This window comes from Ammodytes marinus (genome assembly GCF_949987685.1).
Source record: "Ammodytes marinus genome assembly, chromosome: 17".
Lineage (NCBI taxonomy): Eukaryota > Metazoa > Chordata > Actinopteri > Uranoscopiformes > Ammodytidae > Ammodytes > Ammodytes marinus.
Window position 1 is genome coordinate 11006535 of NC_137221.1, and position 23637 is coordinate 11030171.

Sequence of the window (23637 nt, forward strand, 5' to 3'; positions counted from 1 at the left end):
CTTCAACTTTAAAGTTTCTTCAGAAACTACTTTTACACAAGGATGGGTGGACTCATTTAAAAAGACAGTGAAACAGACAAGTAGAGGCTGATATGGTCTCCAGGTATTTATACAGACACCTAGAGCGGTGTGAGCTGTTAACAACGTTCAAACCACTTCACCTTCACTGGACCCGGACTCTGAATTGTGATTGGTTGAGACGTGGCTCGTGCACTCCTAGGCCTTTACCTGTATGTACAAACCTATTAGCCTGGTTTGATAGCAAGCCGTTTTGCTCAGACCTGCGCAATTATGACGCGCGTCTTCCTGAGCGCACAGCTGACGCGCAGGTCTGAGCAAGACGGCTCAATCTCAAACTGGGCTATTGTCACAAGGAGGTTTTTATAACACAGGCTATGAGATCAGACTTGAAGATTGATTTGTTTTGCTCTTTTTTGTGGTTGCAACTATTGCAACCACAAAAAAAGAAAACAGCACACATGGTTAAGATATAATTGTTTTATCAACTTTTTTTTTTTTTTTTTTTTTTTTTTTTTAATCTTTCAAATCAAACACCAAAGAATAAAAAAAAGAAGATATGTAAAGGCAAAGTTGTCACTTTTGGCAACTCCAACATGACAACTTTTTAACTTTTTACTGCAGAAAATTAAACATTTCCAGAAGTTAAACCCTATAAAACTACAGGGTGGATAGCATGTAGGTCACAGTCTCCTATAATGATTGACGCTCCTAGCAGGGAGACATGCAGACATCACATGTTCATGGGTTTATATATGAATGTCATCATCACTCATTAAAGTCTGAGCCGAACACATTTAAAGCTAAAGCTGTAATAAAAACATAAACATTAATGTTTTACTGTTGTGTTCTGCTGCTGCTACCTACTAAAACATTTGAGTTGTATATGAAATATGTTTAACTTATACTGTATAGGTACACACCATCATCATGGTTGGTTGACGATAACAGTGTACACCTTCACTAAGCACAAGGAAATGAAAATAAACTCTATGAATGTTGTTTCACAGCTTGAGTCAAATGTCAGGACCAGAATATGTCCATCCATGTTTTTCCTTCATTTTAAATTACATTTTTGTAACTGACACCGTAAGGACATATACAACTCTTTTGGGACTGTGCTGTTTTTTTTCTTTTCTTAACTAGTAAAGTAGGTCAACCTGCACCTTTTCTGGCTTGTTTAGTGATTTATAAGTCCGGGCTTCATCTTCAAGATGCATACAAAGTCACTTCATCTTTACAATGTTCAATGCAGTCATTTTATTGACTAAAGTCAGCCTTAAATTGCTGTCTTATTGTCTTGTTTTAATGTCTTATGTTGCAATGGGATGGTAAAAAGCTGTGTCGAGCTGACCAAATGCATGATTTAATTTTGCTTCTACCAGCAAGGTACCACATGATACATTTTTTTTGCTGATGTGTCTTCACTGAGTAACGTCTCTCCGGGAATAACCTGGAGTGGAGTTAGCATGAGCAAAGAAAATACAGTCATATGAAAAAGTTTGGGAACCCCTCTCAGCCGGCATTATAATTGACTCTGCTTTCACAAAAAAAATATAAAAGTGGTATGTCTTTAATTTACCAGGAACAGTTAAGTACTGGGATGTTTTCCAAACAAAGATTTTTTGAAAAGCAGTATTTGGTTGTATGAAATAAAATAAAATGTGAAAAACTGGCTGTGCAAAAATATGGGTACCCTTGTGGTTTTGTTGATTTTAATGCCTGTAACAGCATGTAAAACTGATGACTTTAAACACAAAGTTGGTTGGATTATGTTGTTAAGCCTTGAACCTCATATAATTGTCTGTTTAATCATGAGAAAATGTATTTTAGGTGCCTAAATGCAAGTTGCACTTCTCTTTGACTCTCTGCTGAAGTGAGACAGAATGGGATAATCAAAACAGCTCCCAAAAGATCTTAAAAACAAAGATTATTCATTGTCATGGTTTAGGGGAAGGCTACAAGAAGCTTTCCCAAAGGTTTCAATTGTCAATTTCGACTGTAGGGAACGTTGTCAGGAAATGGAAGGACACAGGCATAGTGGCAGTTAAACCCAGGCATGTCAGACCAAGGAAAAAACAGGAGCGGCATAGGTGGAGGATTGTGAGAATGGTTGCACACAACCCACAGATCACCTCCAAAGGCCTGCAAGAACATATGGCTGCATATGGTGCATCTGTACATCGTTCAACAATTCAGCGCAATTTGCACCAAAACATCTGCTTTTTATAAAGACCAAATAACTTAATTTTTGTCTCATCAGTCCAAAGCATTTTCTTCCAATATGAAGCTGGCTTGTCTAAATGAGCTTTTGCATACTCCATGCAACTGTATCTGTGGTGTGGGCGCAGAAAGGGCTTCCTTCTCATCACCCGGCCATACAGATGTTTTGGTGCAAATTGCACTGAATTGTAGAACCATGTACAGATACACAATCTGCAGCCAGATGTTCTTGCAGGTCTTTGGAGGTGATCTTTGGGTTGTGTGCAACCATTCTCACAATCCGCCGCATATGCCGCTCTTGTACTTTTCTTGGTCTGCTAGACCTGGGTTTAACTGCAACTGTGCCTGTGTCCTTCCATTCCCTGACAACGTTCCTTACAGTAGAAATTGACAATTGAAACATTTGGGAAAGCTTCTTGTAGCCTTCCCCTAAACCATGACAATGAATAATCTTTGTTTTTAAGATCTTTTGGGAGCTGTTTTGATTATCCCATTCTGTCTCACTTCAGCAGAGAGTCAAAGAGAAGTGCAATTTGCATTCAGGCACCTAAAATACATTTTCTCATGATTAAACAGACAATTCTATGAGGTTCAAGGCTTAACAACATAATCCAACCAACTTTGTGTTTAAAATCATCAGTTTTACATGCTGTTACAGGCATTAAAATCAACAAAACCACAAGGGTACCCATATTTTTGCACAGCCAGTTTTTCACATTTTATTTTATTTCATACAACCAAATACTGCTTTTCAAAAAATCTTTGTTTGGAAAACATCCCAGTACTTAGCTGTTCCTGGTAAATTAAAGACATACCACTTTTAATTTTTTTTTGTGAAAACAGAGTCAATTATAATGCCGGCTGAGAGGGGTTCCCAAACTTTTTCATATGATTGTACATGTCACAGGTTTTTCATCACTGTGGCAGTGTCACTGGCACTTACTGTATGTGACTGTGAACTAATATATCCACGTGTCGTTGTTTGAAAAAGGTTAAGACAGGACAACAGCCTAAAAAGGGTCTTGAAAGAACTTGTCAAGATAAAATGCAAAGTTAAAGTTCCGTTTGCATTTCCTTAAAAATGTTTTTATTATTTTTTTATTAACCTTTATTTATACAGGTAAAATCTCATTGAGACCCAGGGTCTCATTTACAAGAGAGACCTGTTCAGGTAGGCATCAGCAGCAACACAAAGTTACAGACTAACTAAACATACAGGAGACACAACACAGAACACAAACGGTAAAATAACGCAGTACAAAGGGCAAAGAACAAATTAAGTACAAGTTAAGTTATGTACAAGTGCAGACCCCCACGGACTGTCTCAACAGCCTTCCTACTAGCAGTCTAAAACCCCCTAAAGAAATAAAACTGGACAGCTTCAGCCTCTGCTGGAGCTTGTTCCAGGTTGCAGGCGCAGCGTAGGAAAATGCCTTCTTGCCCAGTTCAGTACGGACTGACGGGATGGCAAATGAGATGAAGTCCAGGGACCGGAGGCTGTGATCGGACTGTTTCCGTGCCAGATACATTGACAAATAAGAGGGGAGCAGTCCGATAATGGATTTATAGATAAAAAGATACCAGTGAGTGGTTCTGCGCATGGAAAGTGAAGACCAGTTTGTGAGAGAGTACAATGTACAGTGATGTGTGAGGGGTTTACAATCAGTTATGAATCTCAAGGCCCCGTGATATGCGGCATCCAGCAGTTGCAGGGAGTGAGCAGAGGCATTCATATATACAACATCCCCATAATCCAGGAGTGGCAAGAAAGTGGCCGCAACAATACGTTTTCTGGCTTTAAAAGAGTAACAGGCTCTATTTCTGAAAAAAAAACCCAGCTTTAACCTCAATTTCTTCAGTAACTGGTCAACATAACATTTAAAAGAAAGGCTATCATCCACTGTGATGCCTAGATATTTGTAAGTGGCCACAGACTCAAGTGGAATACCCTGAGCAGACATAATACAGGGTAGAACAGCAGGTACCTTCCTTTTATTAGAAAATAACATCATTTTGGTTTTACCTGCATTTAGAACTAGCCTTAGTTGAAATAATTGCGCCTGAATGGTGTCAAAAGCAGACTGCAAGTCAGTGAACACCTGGCCAACAGAAGACAGAACCTTGCGGCACACCATTTGTAATGTTTAGGAACTCGGAGCAAAGACCATCGGACTGCACACACTGTTTACGGTTGGAAAGCCAACTGCATGGTCTGACAATCCAATGGTGGACAGTCGCTGACTCAAAATCCTGTGATCGACTGTGTCAAATGCCTTTGAAAGATCGATAAAAAGAGCAGCACAATGTTTCTTGGCATCCATGGCTACCAACATATCATTTATCACCTTAATGGCAGCAGTTGCAGTACTATGTTGCTTCCTAAAGCCGGATTGAAAAGGAGATAAAATATTGTTCAGGCTCAGGTAATCCTTGACCTGGTCATTCACCAGCCTTTCAAGCACTTTTGCTAAAATAGAGAGCTTAGAGATGGGTCTGTAATTATCCAATAAAGTGCGGTCACCCCCTTTCAGGAGAGGGAGCACATAGGAGGTTTTCCACACTTCAGGAATAATGTTGCTCTGGATAGAAAGATTAAAAATGTGAGATACCGGTTGAGCTATAATGTGCGCAGACAAACGTAAGAAGTAAGGGGGAAGGTTATCTGGACCTGCAGATTTTTGGGGGTCTAGGTCTTTTAAGGCCGTAAGAACCTCTTTAACAGAGAAGGGGGTGAAAGAGAAACCCTGGCTACCTGTGGCAGGGCTGGCAAAGGACTGAGTAGGTGAGTTAACATCACGAGAGGACTCAAACAAGGAGCTGGAGGCTATAAAATGTTTGTTAAAATAGTTTAGCATCTCAGATTGGTCAGATATAGGGATGAAGTCAACAACAATAGTGGGAGGCAGCTCTGAAGAGCAAATATTGTCTGAAAGAGATTTTATGGTATGCCAAAATTTCCTGGGGTCGTTTAAGTTGTCTGTGGTCTGTGATAAATAATACTCTTGTTTAGCTGCCCTAATAGCGCCGGTGCAGCTGTTACGTGCTTGCCGAAAAAGTAGCCAGTCCGCCTCAAGCCCCGACTTCCTTGCATTGGCCCAGAGCTGATTTCTCTTGTGTAAGAGACCCGTAAGTTCAGCAGTGAACCAGGGGCTCTCTCGTCCCTTCACCCTGAACCGACGAAGAGGAGCATGTTTGTCCATAAAATAACTAAAACTGCCATAAAAGTATTCCCATGCAAGATTTAAATCATCAATTAGTAAAATACGATCCCAGTTAAAATGATAAAGATCATGAAGAAAAGCTTGTTCAACAAAGTTCTTCAGACTTCTTTTAAGAACAATACGAGGCTTAGTGCGAGGGATTTTAATGTCCCTAACAGCACCTATCACACAATGGTCACTCAGATCATTGGCAAAAACTGCTGTAGCAGAATATTTATGTGGCATGTTGGTAATTAAAAGATCAATAAGAGAAGATTTGATTGGGCATTTGGGGTTAAGACGTGTGGGGCTTTTAATGATTTGAGTAAGGTTAAAAGCTAAACACTGGGCCTTAAAAGGATCAGACACTGGTGAAGACCAGTCCCAATTAAAATCACCTACCAGAACAATTTCTTTGAATTTCAGTTCAGATAACAGCTGCATTAAAGAGGATAATGTCTCTGCAATGGCAGAGGGGGGCCTGTAGCAACCAACAATAGTTAGGTGTTGACCACCAGACAAAGCAATACTTAAGGCTAAGATTTCAAACAGTTTCCGAATAGATTTGGCAAGCAAAATTTGAGCAGCAAGACTGGATCTGACATATATTGCCACTCCACCGGCCTTATTAGGACGATCAGAACGGAAAATATTAAAACCCTGAATTGCTACATCCTTGTCCAAAACAGATTTAGAGAGCCAGGTCTCTGAAATAACAATTACATCTGCACCAGTCGACTCAACCCAAATTTTCAGCAAATCCATTTTCAGGTTCGGCTTCTCGGGGGCGGCGGCTCACGGCATTTGCGTGTCGGCGGCGCCGGCTCACGGCGTACGGCCCCTCAGGTCCCGGTGTCGGCTCACAGCGTTCGGCCCATTCGGGTCCCGGTGTCGGCGGCGGCGGCTGCTCACAGTGTTCGGCCCCTCAGCGGAGAACGGCAAACCAGGAACCAGGTTGAGGCTAACAGCAGGCAGGTGGTTGAAGCTAACAGCAGGCAGGTGGTTGAAGCTAGCAATAGGCCAAGCAGGTGGTTGAAGCTAGCAATAGGCCAAGCAGATGTTGAAGCTAGCAATAGGCTAAGCGCTGGTGAATGGAAGCTAACAGCAGGCAGGTGGATAGAAGCTAGCAGCAGCCAGATGGATAGAAGCTAGCAGCAGGCAGGTGGATAGAAGCTAGCAGCAGCCAGGTGGATAGAAGCTAGCAGCAGGCAGGTGGATAGAAGCTAGCAGCAGCCAGGTGGATAGAAGCTAGCAGCAGGCAGGTGGATAGAAGCTAGCAGCAGCCAGGTGGATAGAAGCTTTTAAGTACTACATGTGCATTGATGATGCATTGTCCCATGTCAAACAGATGCCAGGAAGTGTGGAATGTATGTGGACGTAAGCAAAGCCCAGGAACATACATTGGTTTATATTTCTATTCATTTTCTAGATGGAACTAAAAGCAAACATTAATCCATCCCTGATAACATAACCTCTGTACATAATCATTAATCTGACACTTTCAGTTTTGAAACACGTTTTGTGTGTGTGTGTGTGTGTGTGTTTGTCAGTATGTGTGCGCGTGTGTGTGTGTGTGTATGTGTGTGTTTGTCAGTGTGTGTGTTACTGTATAAACCACCAGATGGTGCAGCTGCTCTGTACAATAAATCTGAGCTGCAGTCATTTGAACCCCATAGTAATCATTATTTGAAAAAAATAAAACTCATAATGTTTTTTAAAGTGATATTTAATTTTTTGTAATTAAAAAAATATATATAATTAAATGCATCCTTTTATTGTTTTTGGTCGATAACAGAGATCACCTTTTAACTTTATGATCAGGTAAAGTGCAATGAATAAAACTGTAGTGCACCTTAACATTTCCTTTATTCGAGTGTGATATTGAGATGATGTGATATTTATGAACAAATAAGTATTTTTATTGCCCTCAAATTGCATGTGTCACATTATCATTTCTAATGGAAAATTACATTTATCTCCTTTTTTGTCTGCTACTGTATAATATGACAACATATACTACTTAAATCTTCATTATTACAAAGTTTGATGGAGTTAAATATATAATTCCATAGCTATGGGTAATGTTTTTGTTTGTATTTTTTATCTGGCATGTTTGGATTCAATTATCTGGACTTTTTCTGCTGTTGCTTCAAGTCAAAAGCGTGAACTGAAATCACGACATCAGTCAGTCGCTGTCGGCCTCAAAAATCACTGACAGGAAGGATATTGAGTTGATTGGCTGCACATCATTTCACACACATGACCAGACAGCAGCACACACACACACACACACACACACACACACACACACACACACACACACACACACACACACACACACACACACACACACACACACACACACACACACACACACAGACACACTCAGAGAAAGCTCCCTAATGGCATGGGACCCTGGACATCTGCCCCTGCAAGAACACACACACACACACACACACACACACACACACACAGAGACACACACACACATGCAGGCATTTTGACCCCTGCACTGTTAATCTTTCAGACAAAACACACACTGTTCAGTGACCTGTTTTTACACCCCCCATGATCATGTCACTCTCTGTTATGTTGTCTGTCATGCAAACCTGTGGATGTTCTCAACACACACATTCATCAAGTCCAACATTGTCACCCTGTCACACACACACGCACACACACACACACACACACACACACACACACACACACACACACACACACACACACACACACACACACACACACACACACACACACACACACACACACACACACACACACACACACACACACACAGACACACACACACACAAACGTTCTGCTAGGTCACTGTACGAAATGGTGTCCATGAAATTATACTTTTCTCTCTTTTTTCCATTATTTACACTATCAGCCCACATCTACAAATTGATGGCATTCTGTGGAAAATGTCATCATTGGAAGCATATTCAGTAAATTCAACCATTTTCCAGAGTCAATAATATACATTTGATATATACATAAATATAGATTTGTTATAGATTTGTTTCTGTAATGTCATCCAGCTTCATTGCAACAAAACAAAACCACATGAAAGCACCAGAAAAGATGAACCTTTCACTTAGATTTTATTGTTTTCTTTTTTCGTTATTTCTTACCAGAAATTAAGAGTGTGAGGTTTCAGAAAGCACTGTTCAATAAACAGATTCTTCTTCTTCTTCTTCTGTATTTCAACAAGAGGCTTGCGATTTGACTTTGCATACGTGGAGCTTCCTCTCCTTTCCTCCCTCCTCCTCTCTCCCCCAGTGTCTCATACACACTTACTGCTTGGCCTCAGCCCTACTTTCTTTCTGAGGCTGATGTTTCCATTACAGAAATAAAAGCATGACGCCTAATCCAGTTATATGTTCCCTGGACAACACACACACTCACACATACACACACACTTGAAGGCACATCATACGCACGCACGCACGCACGCACCACGCACATAGAGACACAAACCTGCTGAAACACAAGAAAGTAAGTACAAAGACGCATGCATGTTGCAAGTGGACATATACAGGCTTAAAGAGAGAGACACACACACACACACACACACACACACACACACACACACACACACACACACACACACACACACACTCTCTCTCACACACACACACACACACACACACACACACACACACACACACACACACACACACACACTGCTTGTGTTTGAAGCAAGACCTCCTGTCGGGAATAAGTCAAACAAAGCATGCTGGGGCTTGGGAAATAAAATACCAAACATTTGTAATACACACACACACACACACACACACACACACACACACACACACACACACACACACACACACACACACACACGCACACACACACACACACACACACACACACACACACACACACACACACACACACACACACACACACACACACACACACACACACGCAATAATCTCCCAAGACAATTTCCCACAGAGCTGCACATCCTTCCTATGGAGTGAAAATACAGGGAGAGGGTAGAAATGAAAAAGCATGTAAGATCTTCTCCTTCACCCCACTTTGCTCTGTTTTCAATTCACAGAGAACATCAGTCAGAGTTCATTTAGTTATTTAGGTGAAGGATTTAGAGGTAGGGGGTGGAATAAAAGTCACTGTGTGGATGGATACAACGCTCTCAACCCCAAGTTTAAAGTATTCAAATAGTGCTCCAGTGATTTAGTATTGCGCTGCTATAATTTTGGGAGTCTCAAGAAAACAAAACAGCAGCAGATGCCAAGATATTTTCTGACTGTTTGTCAATGACATGTGTAAAGCTCTAATAACATAATATTCAATTCCCATAATGTAGCTTGACAAGCTCTCCCTAGGACTGTTAATGACCATGTCTTTAATAACTCCACTTATCAAGTTTTAGCACATGCTTTTATTTAAGCCATTCAGCTTTAATGCAGCTTCTAAGTCTAAACTGGGAAATATATGAGGTCAGAATATTTTTCATATAAGTAAAAAATCTTCATTTTATCGGGTTTCGTTCACATGTTACTGATTGAAAAGATATTTTTGATGTGGCTCAATTTCAGCAAACATACAGGTATACTTACTGTGAGCGCATTCTTGTAAAGAGTACTAGAATTTTCAAATAAACTTAAATAAAAATACTCACTGTAACAAAGTTTACGCAAGTTAAGGTGAAATGTTTTCCCAGGGTTTATGCATTACGACCTACTGTTTGATGGAAAGCTACAGAACAGTTACCAAATGGACCTTGTAATGTCATTGTTTCAAGGTCAAGAATTCATTTTCGGTCCCAGCTGATTTTTACAAGTTTTAGGTTGTCTTTGAAAATGCAACACAATGCAAAACTGTGTCCGCTATATTGTTTTGCTTAGGGCAAGTCAAAGACCTGTGGTGGAGGTCTGATGAAGGGAGTTATTGTGATGCATTTGCTTCAGATAATATGCGAATAATCAGAGAAGAGGTGAAGCACAGTGAAGGGATGAATGAGGTGTTTGTGTGTGAAAGATGGCGGGAGGAGAGGTAAAATACAAACGCTGAGATTTAGAGAGCGAGAGGTTGAAAATATCAGTGAGCAGGTATGTCCTACATGCATGGACACCCAGGTCATTCCAGATAATTATTCTACCTGTGGTGTTTTTCTCTCTCTCTCTCCTCCATACATTTATTAATTTCCCGTGTTAACCCTCACATGACCGACCACAAGATCTATCTCTCTTTCTCAAACACACACATGATCCATCAGGTTCTGTACGTATACTGTATGTAAAGTTTAACTGGTATTTCTTTGCTCTTTAGCGTTCATTGATTGAGTTAATTATGTCCTTAATGAGGACACTATTTCTTCCTGCATCTAATTAAGGGCGAGCTACACCACTTAATTGTCAGTGTCCTGAAAATGACCCGGCGGATTGAAAAACTGCTGTCCTGTGGGATCTGAATGTGTGCGTGTATGTCCTCACTTTTATTTGTCAAATGGTATGCAATCATCACAAGTAACATAACCTTCAGGTATAAAAATGTTAAATGTGAGCCTGTGTTTGCAGAAATAATTGGACACTGATAACGTGTATGAAGAGGTTGTGATTATACAGTAGGCTATAATTTATTAGTATTAGTAGGCCTATTACTCTTTTGAATGACAAAAAATAACCTTGAATGTCAGGTGATAAACAGAACACATCCAGACCTGAAAATAAGATAAGCAAAGCATTACAAAAATACATTATAACATTTTCGAATTTTTTACAAAACAGTTTTGATCTTACTGGCAACTTGACTCTCACCGCTCTCATCATCCTCTTATTTTTTTTTTGGCAGCAGGTAATTGTTTTTCAGAAAAAAGCTATAAAAACCCATTGAACACAACCTGCTTAGCACCAAACAGCAGGCAGACACAGTTAACGACAAACTGGTGAACATATTGGAGCATTTAGTGGCAAATGAACAACATGTTTCCATCAGAGTAAATAGAAAGTAAATATTGGACTTACATTCACCAGGCCAGAAAGACCATTCCGAATGAATGATAATGTTGCTTCGTAACGGCAGGATGTAAGTAACTATTTGCTAACGAGCTCCCATATCAATGAAAAAGGAGATGACATCTCTATGATGGTGTTGTGATCAAATGTTTGTTTTCGCTGCCCCCCAAGTGGCATAAATAAGGCCAAATATTCAATACTTTTGGGACATTTTTCTGTTACATAAAAAGGAAACATTTAAAACTCCTACCTTCATCCTACTCATGCTGCTGCCTCATGAAGATACACGCTGCTCGCGTTAAATGAACTCAACAGGAAGAGCTCTAACATGCGTGTTTCAATCCCTGGATGAGGTGAGTAACTTTGCACAGCTGGGGGCATAATTAGCATAATACATGTAGTTTGTGCAAATCTACTGTACATGTATTCCAACCCAGTCTTGGGATGTCTTGCCTCTTAGTGAATACTTCGGTGCTACTTGTGGGTGTGTGTAAATGGTTTTCTAAGTCTTGATGAGTGGGCTTTTTTCAGAGAATCCTCCAACCGGTACACACACACACACACACACACACACACACACACACACACACACACACACACACACACACACACACACACACACACACACACACACATACACACACACACACACACACACACACACACACACACACAGACACACACACACACACACACACACACACACACACACACACACACACACACCGGTCAAATGTTAATGATTTATTAATTCATGGGTTTAAATCTCACGGTGTTGAACATTTTCTCAACCTTGCATTGCAGATGGACAGAATACTGATTGGGAGAGAATGAAAAAGAGGAAGGGAGAAAGAGGACAAATGGTAATGATGGAGAGAGGGAATTAAAGAAATCAGTACTTAAAAAATAATAACCATGTCATGGCCTGATTGGTTTGGTTTTCCCATATTTAACTCAGTGGAGTGAGAAATGAGAGAAAGACTGAGAGGAATGGTTGTGGCAGACTGAAAGAAAAAAATAAACAAGTGAGAGTGAATGCATAAAGTAAAAGAGAGGAACAGAAAATGAAGGAAAAAGGGGGTGGGGCGATCAGAACCAAATAAATAGAAGAAAAAGGAAGACTTCAACTTTAGGCTACATAAAATCACTAGTTGTTGTTTTACACATTACACTCATTCATTTGTAGATTTCTTACGGAGGTAGATTTAGCATCACACGCTAACAATAGATATATTTTAAAAAAAGCATCAAAATCAATGCAAGCAGAACAAGATACTGTATATCATTACTATTCCGCACATTCTTTATAGGGGAGAGTGGGGTAAAGTGAGACACTTTTTACATTTGCTCCCCTCTAAGTGAGTTTAAATGATTTATCAGTCAAATTTACACATTTCCCATTAATTCAGGATGTTTCCTATGGAAATCATCAGAATTTATTCAGGACGAAGCAGTGAAAATATGATTAAAAATAATTGTCTTGTGTCTCACTTTACCCTAGTTTAGGGGAAAACTGAGACCAGGGAAATCAAGGGGGTAAACTGATCCACTTACTTTTTCCACTCTGAAACTACCACAACAACACATTTTGAATCAGTTAGAATCCTGACAGCTAGCTTGAAAACCACATATTCCAGAACTAATGTCTGACTAGTAACAGAATCATGGGGTTGGTAAATAAAGCAACTTTTTTTCTAAACACTTGAAAGTAACTCTGATCAAATACAACATATAATTCAGTTTTAATTAACATTCAAATAACAGATAGAACCAATTAGATTAAAACACAGTCTGCGGGTCAGAACACAGGACCCTTAGAGCCAGCTAGTGTCTGGGGGTCAGAGCAAAAGACAATCAGAACCAGCTAGAACAGCCTGGGACCCAGAACACAGGACTAGACCCACATGTCATTTTCCTTTGATTAATATTTTTCTGCATTTGTTGTATTGGGATCATTCATTGAATAAAGACATATGTCTTAGAGTCCATTGATGTTAATGGTCACTCTCCTGTCCCCCACATACATACCGACCAAACCATGCCCTTGCTGACACCCCTTTAACCATTCGCTCCGCCTCCGGCCCGCATTGTCTCTATTCAAACTAGTCTCCTTGCTAAATATAATGTCATGATGGATATAAATAATAAATATAATGGATTCATTAAAAGAGGGCACAGACACTGTCTCACTTTACCCCACAGCTGTCTCACTTTACCCCACTGCCACAATTTGAGAAAAAACTACCTCTCTTAGCAATTCAGGATAATCTTCAGTTAGCATCATCACATGGTTTCATATGTTGGTAGTTCATCAACATGTATGATAGAAGTTGTTCTACCTGAATCAATTTGCTTTGGCACAACAATTGATTAAGTTGAAAGCAAAAAAAATTACTTTTAGATTTAAAAAAAAAATGTTGTGAAAAAAACATGCTTACAACAGCACAATAAGATCCTATCCTTCATTGCCAAGGGAAAATGAGAGGGGCTTGAAAACATAATGCTCACATGAGCAAAAATGTGTTCTGTTTCCTAGATACAGGGGGTGTCTCACATTACCCGATGTCTCACATTACGTCTTTCTCCCCTACTCTTTTTTATCTTGAGAAAACCTTGCATCTACATTACCCACAATGCAACTCAGCTGCCAACAGTTGGAAATACTTGTGTGTCATGCTAGAAGCGGATAATGTAGCGGTCCAAATCGTCTGTTGCTAGCTGAAAATCGTCTGTTGCTAGACCGAAAGCTGATTTTGACCAACTCTGACTGAAATCAAGGACCTATTCTTTACATTTATTATTATTATTATTATTAAGTACGGGTCCCCAGTGTAACTGGGGATCCGTAATTATTACTCTCCACCATACTTATTCTTCTGACTTCTGACTTCTTATTCTGCCTCACATTTTCTAGCTGCTTCTCCTCCCACACCGTTACACGCAGACATGCAAAAATTTCGCACAACGTGCGTCCCCACCCCGCGGGGTGTGCTATTATACAGTTTTTTGAATTTCCGCTAGGGGGCGCTGTAATGAAGTCCCGACTGAACGAACTTTGAGAGGCCACGCCCCGCACGCCGTAACTCCGATTGACTTGAAATTTCTCACACAGGTGTATGTTAGGGTGCTCTACAAAAAAGCCTCTGGGACCATAAAAATTCTTCTGGGAATATTTCCCGCTAATTAGCATAAACTGAAAAACAGCGTGTTATCCACAACTTTCTGCAATTTGACTGTATCGACTTTCTCGTGAAGCCCCGGGGGACTACAATAAACATACCCGTAAAAGATTAGTTGGACAACTTGAAAAACATGGCCGCCATTGACCAAAAAGTTTACGCAGGGGCGGGGCTTAATAACACGTTGGCCATAACTCCTTAACCGTAGGTCCTATCATCATCAAACTTGCTGGGTATGTGCAGAAGTCATGTGGTAGCATGTCCCGTCGAAGCTTATCGCGATTAACCCATAGGGGGCGCCACAAATGGGCGGGGCATAATAACACGTTGGCCCTAACTCCTTAACCATAGGTCCTATCATCATCAAACTTGCTGGGTATGTGCAGAAGTCATGTGGTAGCATGTCCTTCTAAGCTTATCGAGATTAACCCATAGGGGGCGCCACAAATGGGCGGGGCTTAATAACACGTTGGCCATAACTCCTTAACCATAGGTCCTATCATCATCAAACTTGCTGGGTATGTGCAGAAGTCATGTGGTAGCATGTCCCTTGAAGCTTATCGCGATTAACCCGTAGGGGGCGCCACAGGGGCGGGGCCTATCCACAAATTGGCCATAACTCCTTAACCATAGGTCCTATCATCATCAAACTTGCTGGGTGTGTGCAGAAGTCATGTGGTAGCATGTCCCTCGAAGCTTATCGCGATTAACCCATAGGGGGCGCCACAAAAGTCACCCGACTCCGATTGACTTGAAATTGATTACACATGTACAGCTCATGGTGCTCTACAATTTCGCTCCGAGGAATTTTTTTTTAATTTCCGCTAGGGGGCGCTGTTCTTAATCCCTGACTGAAGAAAGTTTGAGAGGCCACGCCCCGCACACCGTAAGTCTGATTGACTTGAAATTTCTCACACTGGTGTATTTTAGGGCGCTCTACAAAAAAGCCTCTCGGACCATAACAGTCAACCTGGAAATACTTTCGGCTAATTAGCATAAACTGAAAAACAGGGTTTTATCCACAACTTTTTTAAGTGTTACTCTATCAACGCCAAATGTCTCACGAAGTCCCGGGGGACTATGACGCACGTCTCCGAAAAATATTAGTAGGGTAGCTTGGAAAAAATGGCCGCCCTTGACTAAAACGTTTACGCAGGGGCGGGCCTTAATAACACGTTGGCCGTAACTCATTGACCGTAGGTCCTATCGTCGTGAAACTCGCAGGATACGTGCGGAAGACATGCGGTAGCGTGTCCCTCTAAGCTCGTCGAGGTTAACCCACAGGGGGCGCCACGAATGCCAAAACCGTCATTCGCCGACGCAATGTTTGCCGGGCCACGCCCCTTTCCCCCCGACTCCGACCGACTCGTCGTTTGTCGGACGCGCGCGGCTCGCGTCGGTCTACGGTAAAGCCTCTGGGACCGCGGGGGTCGGCCGTGATTTTTTTCCTTCCCCGATTCGCGCGGGGGCGGCCCGTACTTTCCAAATCTCCGCGGGATTTCTAGTTATTATTATTATTATTATTATTATTATTATTATTATTATTATTATTATTATTATTATTATTATTATTATTATTATTATTATTATTATTATTATTATTATTTATTTTTTTACTGTAGGCTACATTTTAACTGTAGGCCTAAAATTGGTTTAATCCTAAACTGCATATGTGCTACATGAAAACAGAAGGTATAGCAACTGCAACTAAGGAGGAGGTTGTCACTGTAATCATATAATAACAAGGAGTTACAAGGGGGGCAACTGTTTTCTTAACACGTCACCAAAAAAGATGAAAATCCTGTCTCTCTTATAGTTCAATTCCGTGAAGACTGAGAGGTGAGCGCCACTGAGGCATGAAGGAAAAAAAACGTGACTAACAGCTGAGACGACACCAGAAAAGAAACAAAATCTCTGGTTTGCCTCATTACACCGGCCTTTAGCCCGGCCGCAGACAAGAAGTAATGAGCAGCAGGAGAGCCAGTCATTAGCCTAAATAGCTGCAATGGCAAAGGAAAGTCATGTTGCTTCCGAAATGTTGAGTCTCCCCGCAGGGAAAAATTATTCACAATTACACTCCAAACTTCTCTGAATTAAACATGACACTGGGCGTATTTCCAAATAAAATTATTCTCCTCAATTGATCGTTGTTACCCGCAGGTCGGTAAAGACACAACTTCAAAGGTTTTTATTGCGATACTTTTTTCTTTACAGGTTAGAAGATCATCGTATCTATTATTCACATTGAAATATTATCAGTCCATAAACAGCAAAAAGCAGCAGGTCTGTAGAGAGAGTGGGTATAACTGTATCATGAACTTGGCTTTCATGCTTCTAGTGCATGTAGGCTATATGACTATGTGTGTGTCTCTGAACACTTGATTTCACGCCTCCAGCAAGCTCTGCAGCTTACAATGATCTTCAGAAAGAGAGAGAGAGAGAGAGAGAGAGAGAGAGAGAGAGAGGGGGGGGGGAAGAAAGAAGACTTAATATGTATTGTGGATTATAAAACTCCAAACACCCGGAGGAGAGTTTCGGTCCTGATTGAATGTTTATTGACATAATAAATAAACCTGTATCGCCGCTGACGGCGGTGGGAGGTTGAGACTTTTACAAGAGTAAAAATGTCACAATAAAAAAACGCTCACGCTGCAGTTTTGGTTGTTAACAGAAGAACACAGCACGAAAATATTTGTTTTAAGTGGATTTAAACTTGGTTAAGGTTCTGTGAATTTGGTGACCTGAATCATCCTAAACAGATCACCAAGCTGCCATAGTCCAACGCCTTGGTTCTAGGTTTAGTCTCATTTCATTGCCACTGTAAAGCAATTTGACCTAAATACATTAGGTTTTAATTATCCAATTAAATGTAAAATAAAGTCCTCCTTTCTTTGGAAGGGATATGGCTTAGATGTTACAACTCTCAGGTCTCTTCTGACCTGGGTTGCTGTATTGTATATATATTTGTTTTATTAGCAGTATCTATTAGAAAAGACTAAAACCAACAATATGCTTGTGTCTCTCAGTCCCTCCCTTCGTTCATTTGTTTATACTGAAACGTAAGTCTTATGATAATACAAGTTATTTAGAAAAGCCTCAGTAGTTTCCTAAAACAACTGGGCTCTGTAGTTTTAAGCATTACTCCAGCAGAAGTATCAAGCACTTTTTCTTTGGGAACTATTTTCATCCGCAGAGTATAAGACTTTTGTGCTCTGGTGAAGATGCTCTTTGTGGGACTAACTCATATGTTGCGTTTTATCTGACCAAATAAAACACGATGCACTCAAACAGTTTGTGGGATCAAAGTGTACATAGTTAACCTCTCTTTCACAGCAGAAAAGTGCTGACTCCCCTACTTCTTGGGTGTACAGACATATAACACATATCTGACTTTAACGGCGCATCTTGCAGCAATAACACTTCACCAGCTCACAGCACAGTGAACCATCTGCATCCACATGTTACAAACCTCCTCAATTTGCTTCTCCTTGTTTCTCCTCTGTTATTACCAAATCTGGGGTAAAACAGCTGTACACAGATTACTGTGCTTTCCCCATGAACTGTATTTACCTTGATTGTGAAATCGTTAACTCCCCTGTCTTTCCTCACTTTCCAACTGATGACTGTGCCACCTATCTATTTCCAAATCAAATCAAAGACAAATTACATAGAATTGACTTTATGTGTCATTTTATTCATACATGTTGTATACAACAAGAATAATCATGAATATCTTATAACAGAAAGCTGTGAAATAATTATTTCTGTGTTACTCAAAAAGTGTACTGGCTTGGCCAATATCTTAGACTCTGAACCCAAACAAATGGCTTGTTTACTCTTTGTCTGTTGTTTTTGCTGTTACAGATAAATCCTCTTCACCAGGAGCTGAGAGTCATTTCTTCACATTCACAGGTGAGAGTTGGGTGACTGAGGATTTTCTGGGGAAAATATTTATTTCATAGATGACTTGGTGAAAAAAAAATCCAACTTATTCCTCTGTACTTCTGTGGTTTTAGTCATGTTACAATATTTGATTTGAGTCCTATATTCCTTTAATTAATTTTTTTAATAATATTTTGGATGGAAATTGATATAAAATGTAACCTTGGAAAGAACTGTAAGTGACACATAGGTCACATAGAAAAGTGTGATTCATAAATTCCCTTCCTTATTTCCAGCTTTGACAATGTTGTTAACTCTTCTTTTCGTTTAGGTTTTCCAGACATTCTCAGTCATCATGAGGAGCTCTGTCGTGTTTTGCCTTGCTGTCAGCTTTGCCATGTTTGGATTTGGTAAGAAAAAAAAAAATTGTCTGGAAGGAGAAATCAGTAGTACCTTTTATCAACTCTCTTTATTTTGTTACTCAAAAGCGCAGCCGAGTGGGGCTTAGTCTGAGAGATTAAATGTTTGTCAAAGAAGCAACATGTCAGCCCGAGGGAACGTTTTGGCAGATCTGTGTGGAGTTTGCATGTTGTGTTGGTGTGTCATGTGCTTCCATTAACACTCTGCAGACTCTGATAAATATCTATTCATCATATTTTCTCTGATTTTTCACAACATGCAGTTTCCCCTGTGCACAGTTGTGTTGTAGCTTTTTGGTTTGGTTTATTGACAAGTTTATAATATATTTAGGTAATTGTGAGTGATTTTTATAGCACCTTGCATATAATAAATGCTGCTCAAAGTAATTTACGATGTAGAAATAGTGCAAGCTTAACATTGAAATATAAAACATAAAAGCAGGGCTACACGATAAAGTCCACTATCCTGTTATGTATCAAGTTGGTAACATGCATACCTGAAATAAACCAAAAAGCACAAAAAAGTTTACACCAAAATCTATCATATGGCTCCTTTACAATAATACAATTCTCAGTTGTTTAGCGCAGGGAAGTAAAATCTAAATTACATTTTGTCTTTGCCTTATCCCGTCATTCAGTTTCCATCAACCAAAACAACAATATAAATATAGGTAACACTTTACAATAAGCGTACATTAATTAACTATTAGTCCATGCTTAGTTAATGCTTAATAAGCATAAATTAAGCATTTACTAACCTTTAATAACAGCTTACTTAAAGATGAATAAGCGTTGACTAACCGTTATGCTTAGTTAATACTTAATAAGAAAAGCATTCGTGTAAGAATGGTTCATGCTTAACCAAGCATTAACTAACCCTTTATTGAAATTAATGGTTAATAAAAGGCATGGATAACTAAGGATTAAAATTCTGTTAATGCTTACCTATGCATTAAATAACCATTAATAGCCTTAACTAAGCATGAACTAACAGTAAATTAATACCCTTATTGTAAAGGGTTACCAATTTAAACTATGAAATTGAAATATTTGATATGTGATATTTTATTTTACATTATTTTAGGGGAAAATAGTAGTTATCGCGATCAAAACTCAAACTGCAACTAACTGCAAAAAGCCCTAAAAGGCTTGAAAGATGAAAGATAAAAAGATCACTATCAGTCTCTTGGTTAGCTTAGCTTAGCATAAAGACTGAAAACAGCTTAGTTCAAAATAAACAAAATCCACTTAGCCGCATCTCTTAAGCCCAGTAATTGACATGTTTAACTGTGTCCTGTTTGTTTAATCAGTGTAAAGACTGAACATTGGGGTTTAAACACAGTTTAGGAAGTTACTGTACTCCTTAACCTTAACTGGTTTCTCCAGGCCTCTCGCTGCAGTGTTACTCCTGTCCTGACGGCACCTCCAGCAACTGTGAAGTCCAAATGGAGTGTAACGAAAGTGAAGACAGCTGTCTCAAACTCACCAGTGGTGGTAAGTACAGCAAAAAAACAACAATGTTTAAAGTCATGATAAAACTGAGAATATAAATGGTCTGTCTGGTGGAATGTTATCATAAATGTAATGCTATGACTCTCACACATGTCTCCTCAGATCAAACCTACACAAGATGTTTTAGCATGGCAGACTGTGAATTCACGACTCTGGCCGTCAGATACGCCGCCCTCCCTAAGTTCAAATTCTCCTGCTGTCAGTCAAACCTCTGCAATGTCGCCAAAAAAAGTTTTGCTGAGAAAATTAAGTGGTGGTTTGGTTAAGAACTACCTGAAAAAAAGAACAGTCTCAAGTCCTGATTTTTACATGTTGATTCTTCCATTTGGAGCTCAATTGTAGGCCCACTGCTGAACACTGTTAAAGAATAAAGTCGTAATGAAAACCTACCCGTGCACTTACGTTTATACATTAAAATAAGTTGTTTCAATGTTTATTTCTCAATTAATGTCAATTATCTTTTTCACAGTCACAGGAAATAACTTCAATTAAATTCACACAAATTGTCCTGCACATCTTCGAGCGAACCCCACATTTCTGCCTTTGGGTTTTCTTCACTCGCGAGAATACATATTTTTTACGATGAAATGTGCCAAACATATTAGGCATTACACAGTAGGGAAGGACTGAAAAAGACAGAGAGATAAATTAAAACAGCTCCTGTGGACAGATGGGTCAATACGACGTGGCTGAAACTCACGCCATGTCCACACTGGATTCAAACCTATTTCATAAACTCTCAGTAAGCACCAAAGCTGCCAAAGCACTACAACAGTCTGAACAAGAAGAACATCAAAGTCAATGAGTGTACCAGTGTCTGCTGCTGCTGCCCTGGAATAATAATTAAGATCGGACTGAGTTTCTAAATAAGATGCAGTATTACCCCTACAGCCAGTTACAGAATAACATGTGTGTGTTTGTGTGTGTGTGTGTGTGTGTGTGTGTGTATGTTTCTGCAGCACTGAGTACAATGTTATAATTTGTTGACTTTAATTAAAAGAAGGACAACATCTGTTACCTGTAACTATGTCTGTGTGTGTGTGTGTGTGTGTGTGTGTGTGTGTGTGTGTGTGTGTGTGTGTGTGTGTGTGTGTGTTATTCTATTCTCAGGTCCTCACAAGTCAGGAAATAAGGAGGATAGTTATTTATTCCGGATAAAATACAGTTTTTTTTCAAAGTAAGAAAGTCAGTGGATATAAAGGGAATTTTTATTCGTCAACGTGCGGCAAAGACAGTGATGCTATCCTATTCAATGTATGTATAAATATCTGTATGTGCCTGCAGTGCTACAACTGTGGCCAGGTGGCCAGATAATTAAAAACATTTCTCACACTTGATTTTACACCGAAATCTCAAAGCTAACATCTGGTGGAGCAAGGGTAGGAAGAGACCAGATGTGTGTGTGTGTGTGTGTATTTGTGTGTGTATGCACCTATATGTGACTGAGAAAGAGAGACTAAATTGAGCTGTGTTGGGTAGAATCAGTGATTTAAATTTTTTTGATAATGTAATCAGAATATAAGCAACATTAATTTACAATTTTTCCCGCTGCAACGAGGACTACACCATTTAGCAGATCTTTTGAATATTTTAAAACCTCCATTGTGTACATCTACCAACTGGCATTTATGTATATTGTGTGTTAGTATATCAACAAAAACAGGACTCACTCATTAAAACATTGCTCCATAGCTCCTTTATAAAAGAGCCCCAAAACCCCAATAAATAGAATAAAATAAAGAAATATAAATAAGAACATGTGTTCATATTTCAGCAAATAACAGTTTCTAGTTATAAGTTAGTTGGCTGGTTGTTGGTTCATCTGCCTGACACAGGTATGAGATTGAAGAATATATTTCAGAAGCATTGAGGGGGAAAAAACAGGATATACCTGTGTTTGTGTCTAACGGGGAATGAGATCTTCCCTGCTTCAGAGGGAAGTGCATTTCACAGACGACCCAGCAGCATGACATGACGGAAAAATGAAACAACAGCTGAAGTTCAAGAGTTCAATATCTTAAATAAATACAGGGCTGGATTTGGAGCCTACGGCGGCACGTTCCAGTGTTTACTGTAAGCTGAGATACTGTTCAAGTATCAGCTGCTTGTTGTAGGGCCTATATTTAATTAACGGCAGAATTTTTTTTTGGGGGGGGGGGGGGGGGTGGTGGGGGGCTGTTACAAGACAAGAAGATGCCTCAGCTGATATTTGACGGTTTTTTTGGAGAGACGCCTCAGGAGCTTTCTGTTTCCCTCCACACCTTTGCTCTCTTCTCTTCTTATTCTCCAATTTTTCAAATGTGAAAAAAGTTATTTAAGACATACATTTTTTTTTTACATATATTGACATTTGAAATATATATATATATATACTGTATATATATATACAGTATATGCTTCTCATTTACACCATCATGAGATTGTTAGTGTTTTGTCTGTGCACTGGCATGAAAAAAAAGACATGACAGTCCTCCCACCGCTGACTGTTTTTAGTGCTTACTGCAACCAATTAAACTCGATTTTATGGCAGCACTTGTGTGTGGGGGATTATTTATTTTCTTAAACTGTTGAACAAACTTTTGGTGAGTTTGGTTGAAAGGGGTTTTCCTGATTTTTGTTGTTGTTTTTATATCTTTTATTATTTAAATATAATATACAAGGAACTATTATAATTAACAGTAAAATATTCTTTATTGTTACCTGCACACATTTCCTTCTTAATGTTTCCGTATTTGTAACACATAAGGATATTTGTGTTGTATTCTCTTGTGCAGCTTCAACAAGACAAGCAGAAAAAGCAACATAATAACACTAGAACTTATTAGTACTATTGCACAGTGTGGCTGCCACGTGTCAACAGGCTGTGGAACTGTTACTAATAAAAGATCAGCAGCAGAACCACAGGCTCTCTACCTGTGCAGATATATAATGAGCTTTGCCTTTCTTTAAAAAAAAAAGTCTTGTATGACTGGTTTGTAACTGTGTCATTCAGGTAATCAAGGGAGCAACTGGTTTTAATTTTCTCTCCCTGTTGCAACGCTTTACAGCAGACTATCGCCATGGAAACCAGAAAACCTGTGGAGGGCTTTGTATAATTTCTCAGTATTAAAAAAAAATATATATAATCTCCTCTAATCCTGGACCAATTAGTTTCAGACCAGGACAGAAAAGAGGGACCTTCTCTCTCTCTTCTTCCCTTGATGATTTTCTTTGT

At 39.6% G+C, this 23637-nt stretch overlaps 1 protein-coding gene across 1 annotated transcript; it reads left to right on the forward strand.

Moving 5' to 3' along the window:
* Positions 1-18847: 18847 nt before the first annotated feature.
* Positions 18848-20689, forward strand: LOC307264432 (CD59 glycoprotein-like; the record flags this gene model as incomplete). The annotated part of the gene is made up of 3 exons (XM_080045843.1): positions 18848-18902; positions 20298-20405; positions 20526-20689. 3 exons carry the CDS (start codon positions 18848-18850, stop codon positions 20687-20689), a joined length of 327 nt encoding a protein of 108 aa, XP_079901969.1.
* Between the last annotated feature and the right edge of the window lie 2948 nt (positions 20690-23637).